Genomic DNA, 6,000 nt, shown 5'->3' with positions numbered 1-6,000 from the left:
ACACTGAGGCAGTTTCTACAGCATCTTCTGAAAATTCCCAACCCTCCCCCCTAAAAACAATCCCAAACAGACAACGTTCAAGGCATTTGTGGCTAGACTAAAGAAAACTCTTTTTTTTTTTAAGCAATTTGATTTGTTCACATACAAAAAGGTAAAGCCAGACTCCAGCAGTTCACAAGCCATAATAAAGCTAATCATGTGGGGAGTTCAATTTACAGCCTGTGAAATATAAAGGCATTTATTCCTCAAGATTCACCCAAAACAACCCGTAGGCTACATACATAGAGAGCAGAGATTGGTAGGCGAGAGCAAACCGCATTTCTAGACCATGAACACAGCGAATACTAGCAAGAAAAACATTTCCCCTCCAAGGGGAGGCTTCCAACCACGAGACAAACGCGTACAGCTTTTCTCCCTTGTACAAAAAGAGATTGGCTCCTGTTGCGCCATGGTGCGGGGAAGAAGGGGACACAACGCAAAGTGGGGGGGGGGGTGTCCAAAAGGAGTCACAACGAGAGGATGGGGTTACCGTCACGCCACACCGAGAGAAGCGGAGACCACACTTTCACCGGGGGTGGGCGTCCCCGGCGCGGGCGCGGTGTCGGAGCGCGCTCTTTCCGTGGGTCTCCAAGCGAAGGCACGGTTCGGGGGCCCGGGGTGGAGGGCGCGCTCTAGCAGGCCGGACGCACGGGCACCTGCAGGAGGATCACCTGTCTGTTCTCGGACGGGTGGCACTTGTTGATGTGCCTCGTGAGGCCGGGCGAGCTGTAGAAGGTGGCCGGGCAGTACTTGCAGGGGAACACCTGGGCGGCGTGCAGCAGGCGCAGGTGGCGCTCCTGGGCGCCTTTGCTGGGGAACGTCTCCCCGCACACCGGGCACAGGTGGCACTCGGCGGACGCACTCAGGCCCAGCACGCCGGCCGCCTCGCCGTCGCCGGCCGCCTCCTGGGGCACCTTCTCGTCGGGCCCGGGGTACAAGGCCAGTAGGTCCTCGGCCGGGGGCGCCGGCGGCGGCGCGCCCTTGGCCTGCAGCGCCTGGTGGTGCGCCAGCAGGTGCTTGCGCAGATAGGCCTGGCGGCGGAACTTCTTGGCGCAGTGGTGGCACTCGTAGAGCCCGTCCTCGGAGCCCGATTCGGACACGCCGCCCGGGCTCGGCGTGTCGCGGTCGCTGCCACCGCCGCCTGTCGCCTCCCGCGCCTCCGCCCGGGCAGGAGTTTCGGGCTCGCACGCGCGGGCGGCGGCGGGCGCAGGCCGCGGTTTGTGCCAGCGGCGATGCGAGGCCAGGTTGGCCGGGCAGCTGAAGACCTTGGCGCACTCGGGGCAGCGGTACTCCACGCGCACGATCCGCGAGCACTTGTGCTGTGCCAGCGCGAAGGGGTCGGCGTACTCCTCTTTGCAGAGCTGGCAGATGAACTCGCCCAGCGGCCGCGCCGCACCCCCCGCGCGGCCTCGCGGCGCCTCCACCGGACCCTCCTTGATCTTGAGCCCCAGCACGGGCGACGTGGTCACCTCGTCCTCGAAGTGCAGCTTGCGGATGGCTTTGGGCTTCTTGGAACCCGGGGCCTTGGCTACCTTGGCGGGCGGCTCTGCGGCAGCCGCGGCGGAGGCTGGGGGCGAAGGCCGCTTGCCCGGGGGCCGCAAGGCGGCGGCGGGGGGCAGTGGGGGACCAGGCCCCGGGCCGCGGGCCGCCTCGGCTGCCGCCGAGAAAGCCGTGCCCATCTTGAGCTCGGCGGGCGCGAAGAGCAGCGGGTCGCCGCTGCAGGTGCCACCACCTCCGGCGCCGTTGGCCCCGCCGCCGCCGCCGCCGCCACCCACGAGCAGCGCGACGGGCGTGGGGAAGGACTCGGCCGAGACCGGCGAGCCGAGGTTGAAGCTGCGCTCGAAGTACTTGTGCTTTTCGTGCTCGCGGCTCACGGGCCGCGTGGGGCTGTAGAGCGGCGCCGGGTGCGCGGCCTCAGGGTTGCCGAAGTGCGCGGCCCGCAGCCCTGGCGGGGGTGGCGGCGGGCCCGGCGCGCAGGCGAGCGCGGCGGCGAGCGCCGCATGGGCGCGCTCGGTCGGCGGCGGCGGCTGCAGCGGGCCCGGCCCCGACCCCGGGCCGGGCGCCGGGGGAGAGGCGCGGGCGCCCCCGCAGCCCGGCAAGAGTAGCAGCGCCCGATCGCCGTCCTCGCCGCCGCGGATCCGGTAGGATACCGGCGTGGACTTCTTGCTGCGCTTCACCAGGAAGCCGCGGGGCATGTTGGCGCGGCGCGAGGGTGAGGGCGAGGGGCTGGCTCGGTCCCACCTCCGCGCTCGGCCCCGGCGGCCCTCAGTGTCCCCGGCGCATGGCCCGGGCGCGGCGGCGGCGGCGGCGGGACTCGCGTGGCGCCGGCGGCAGCTCGGCCCGCCTCTGCGTCCTGCACGCGCGTCCCTGTCCCCGGGCCCGGGAGCCGCTCCCTTTTAACTGGGGGAGGGGGCCATTGTTCTCGCCTCCCGCTTCCCCCGGAGCCAATCAGCGCGCCCGCAGCTCCTCCACCCGGTCGGGTGGGAGGGCGACGCGGCGGCCAAAAGGGGCCCGGGACTCGGGGGTCGCCCGGTAGGTGCGGCAGATGTACCTGAGGGCGCAAGGCCCCCGCGCGCGCCTCTCGGCCGCCCCGCCCGGCGCCACAGCCCCGCCCGGCCCCGGCACACGCCCGGCCCCGCCTCCCTTCACGGTCTGCTGCTCCTCTATGCGGAGGCGCACGTGCCTGGGCTTTGTGTCTCTGCTCCGGGGGGCTCGGAGCCGCCAAATGGGCCCGTCCATCAGCACGACAATGCTCGCCCCCCACCCCCGCTTCCCGAGCGGGGATTACCCGCGGGTCGCGAGCAAAATAGCAACAAAGGAGAAGAATGGCCCCAAATATGTCAGGAGGGTTCAATCCGCGAGCCGGAGCGGAGGGGGAAGTTGTGCGCGCTGATTGGGTAGGGGCGGCGGTTGGCAGGGGCGGGGGAGATCCGAGCGCGGCTGCTGGGGCGGGAGAGGGGTTGGGGGAGGCGCTGGAACTCCTCCTGGTATTGGGAAATAATAGGGAATCAAAAATAGCTGCCAAGCAGGAGTCTCCCAGAACCCCGCCCGGGCCTGGGGCTGATGGGCCGCGGGGACCCAGGATCTAAGCGGAAACGGGACCCTGGAGTTTCAAGTTTGGGTGGAGGGTCTGGCCTGCTAGCTGCAGCCGAGGGCGATGTCCGCAGCCGCCTCGCGCCCAAGGGCCTCAGGAAGGTTTCTCTCGAGTTTGAGAAACAGTTGGCACTGCACTTCTTGAATTGCCTGCAGACACAGCGCTGGATGGGGGAAGGAACAGGCTGGGTTCCAAGAAAACCTTGAATTTCTGAACTTTTTTGTTGTTGTTTTAAGTTCCCGGAGGCTCCGGGATTGGCATCGTTGGAATGGTCCAGTCCAGGCCACTCGGAACCTCCGCGTCGCCCAGGGCTGGGTCGATTCGAGTGGCGCTGGCCACAGCCCGAAACGCGCGGCCAGCCGCGTGCGCCCTAGTGAAGTTGGTTTCCCCTCTTCTTGCGCGGCCTCATGCATTTTCATTCGGAGCGGGCATTTTGTCTGCTGGTTGACATCAGATGCTAAATCAAGGGCTCCAATCAAGGCGCAGCGGAATAAAGGGGCCGCCTGTCTGGGCGCGGGGCCCCCCGGAGCCGTGCCCCCTTCACCTTTGTGAAGGAAATTAACCTCCCGCTATTGAGCGCCGGTCTCGGCCAATCTGGACTCAAAAGAGGCGCGTGCTGCCGGCCGGGGGGGAGAGGGGGGCAATCTGTCCTCTGAGGCAGGCTGTGGCCTCGGAGAGGACCGACCGCCTCCGCCCCCCAACAGCCCCCCACCGCCCCCGACCCTTCCCGCCTCCCCCCCCCACCTCCCCCACCCTTCCAACCGAGCCACCAGGAAAAAACAACAGTGAAAATCTACCCCCCACCCCCACCACGCCGTTCCTCCAAGCTCTTCCCAGCCCCAGCCCTAACCCAGCCCCAAGGAAACACAAAAGCAGAAACTCCGGGAGTGGAGGGGTCAGAACCCCAAGAGTGGGTACTGGCCCTGATCGCCCATCACTAGGGAACAAATTGCCAAGCCACATAAAATGTCATATGTTGTGAAGAAAATGTCACTTTATTGAAAGAAAAGGAAATGGGCACTTTTCTGCAAAGCTCTGTACACTCAGATTTTGCTGAATTTTGCTTACGTTTGATTCCACTGAAGGTATTTAATTGTTTTGGATTTTCCCTCTGAAAATACCCTGGCGTGGAAATGAAAGATTTTTTTTTTTTGAGTCCACATGAGTAATAGTTGTAATGGGGACAGTTGTTAGATTTCGTTAATCAAGGGGTTAATCAAGTTGATTAATCAAGGGGAAAATATTTGGTGATTTTGTTTGTGATTTAAAAAAAAACTTATACACTGAAAATAGAATATAATGCAATATATTTTGAAAGCTTTCACCCTCATTTTACAAAATGCTAACTACGATGAAAGTAGTCCTGAAAAAAGTTAGAAATTCTAAAATGATTATTTAAAATGTATGTGTTTCAGTCTAAAAGTAACTGATGTTATTTCTTTGCTCTTTTGAGTGCTGATTAATACTGCTGATGAAATTAGAAGTGGGAAAGGGATTCCGGGACAGCTCTGGCCAATTTTATTTTCTAATCACGAATCCCATCTGGATTGTCCAATAATAGGGCAGGGGCCCTGTCCGCCGGCATCCCCTACTGATGGCTGCAGTATTTGGTCTTGCATGTGTAACCCTCCTTTCATTCAACAGATAACAGGGAGAGTTAGTCACCTTGAGAATCCTTTAAAAAATAACAACACCCATAATTGTGAGGAGGGCGGGGGTGTGCGTGTGTGCAAAAACAAAACAAAACCCCTGTCTGAATGCAGCGAATTCAACAGGGCTCTGAATTAAGCTAAGAGAATCTATTGAACACTATTGAAATACTGAGATTCAATGGATCCGTTTCTTTTTCTTTATTTGTGGTTTCTAGTCTTGCCAGAGAAAATGAAATCTGCTTTCAGACAGGTATAGTCAAAACAAATGTAAACTTGAAAGGTCCGAGTATTAGAAACTAATTTCACAACCCAGGGCTGGGAAAGAACCAGGTTTCGCTCACGGCACACACCAGCACCATCCAAGGACATGCACCTCGCACCCGGTCTTGGGTTTCTGTCTTCTTCTGCGTGATTTTATTTCTCAGAATCTGCACGCCCGCGGGCAGGTGGCCAGTGAGGCGAGATATTTGCCTTCCTTTTGGAAGAGGAAAGCTCCACCACGCTGCGCTGAGACGGTGGGCCTCTGCGTACTGCGATTCCGGATAGGGGCCGTGTGGAGCTGAGTTGGGGACCCACTGAGTGCTGACCTGCCCCTTCCAGGGGAGTTCCACGGGGGAAGGCAAGAAGAGGGATCCCAGGCAGGGTACTGTCCTTCCTAAGCCCCAATCGACTCCCTTCCTGTGGGGTCCTGGCCAGTGCTGAGGAAAAACCCCGAGGCCTCTTCGCCTCTCTTCTTGAGGGGGTGAGTGCTTCCTCTGACCGCTGCAGAGCTGGAGGCCACGGCTGCTCCGACTCTCCTGTCCTGGAGCCCTAGGTTGCCGTCGGGGAAGGCGCTGGGATTCACTGTGACCAGGAGTTAGCCCCAGGGAGTTGCTAGAAGCCCAAAGCTTGGAGCCAAGCGCTAAAGCGGGGAATTTCGGCCCAGGAATGGCCCCTTGGGATGTTTCTGGGTTCATGCAGCCCCTAAGAGGCCAGAAAGGAAGTCTGTCTCCGGGGTGTGTTTGGAGACGCCCCGGAGGCGTGAAAGGGAAGCGATCAGCGCCCCCAGCGCCATCCCGGGTCGGCTGCGGACACCTCTGCCTGATTCGCAGAGCCCTCCAGGTCCGCGAGCCACGGCCCGACCTGGATCGCGCCTTCCCGCTGCAGAGCCAGCCGTCAAGTCCCGGAGGGACCAGCGCACCCCCAGTGCGCCGCGCTCGCCGCCCGGAGCCGGAG

At 61.4% G+C, this 6,000-nt stretch overlaps 1 protein-coding gene across 1 annotated transcript; it reads right to left on the bottom strand.

Moving 5' to 3' along the window:
* Positions 1 to 588: 588 nt before the first annotated feature.
* INSM1 (INSM transcriptional repressor 1) lies at positions 589 to 2,329 on the bottom strand. Its single transcript, XM_061435539.1, has one exon. It carries the CDS (start codon positions 2,232 to 2,234, stop codon positions 672 to 674), a length of 1,563 nt encoding a protein of 520 aa, XP_061291523.1. The 5' UTR covers positions 2,235 to 2,329; the 3' UTR covers positions 589 to 671.
* Positions 2,330 to 6,000: the final 3,671 nt, after the last annotated feature.

This window comes from Bos javanicus, chromosome 13 (genome assembly GCF_032452875.1).
Source record: "Bos javanicus breed banteng chromosome 13, ARS-OSU_banteng_1.0, whole genome shotgun sequence".
Classification (NCBI taxonomy): domain Eukaryota; kingdom Metazoa; phylum Chordata; class Mammalia; order Artiodactyla; family Bovidae; genus Bos; species Bos javanicus.
This window is presented reverse-complemented; position numbering and strand designations above follow the sequence as displayed.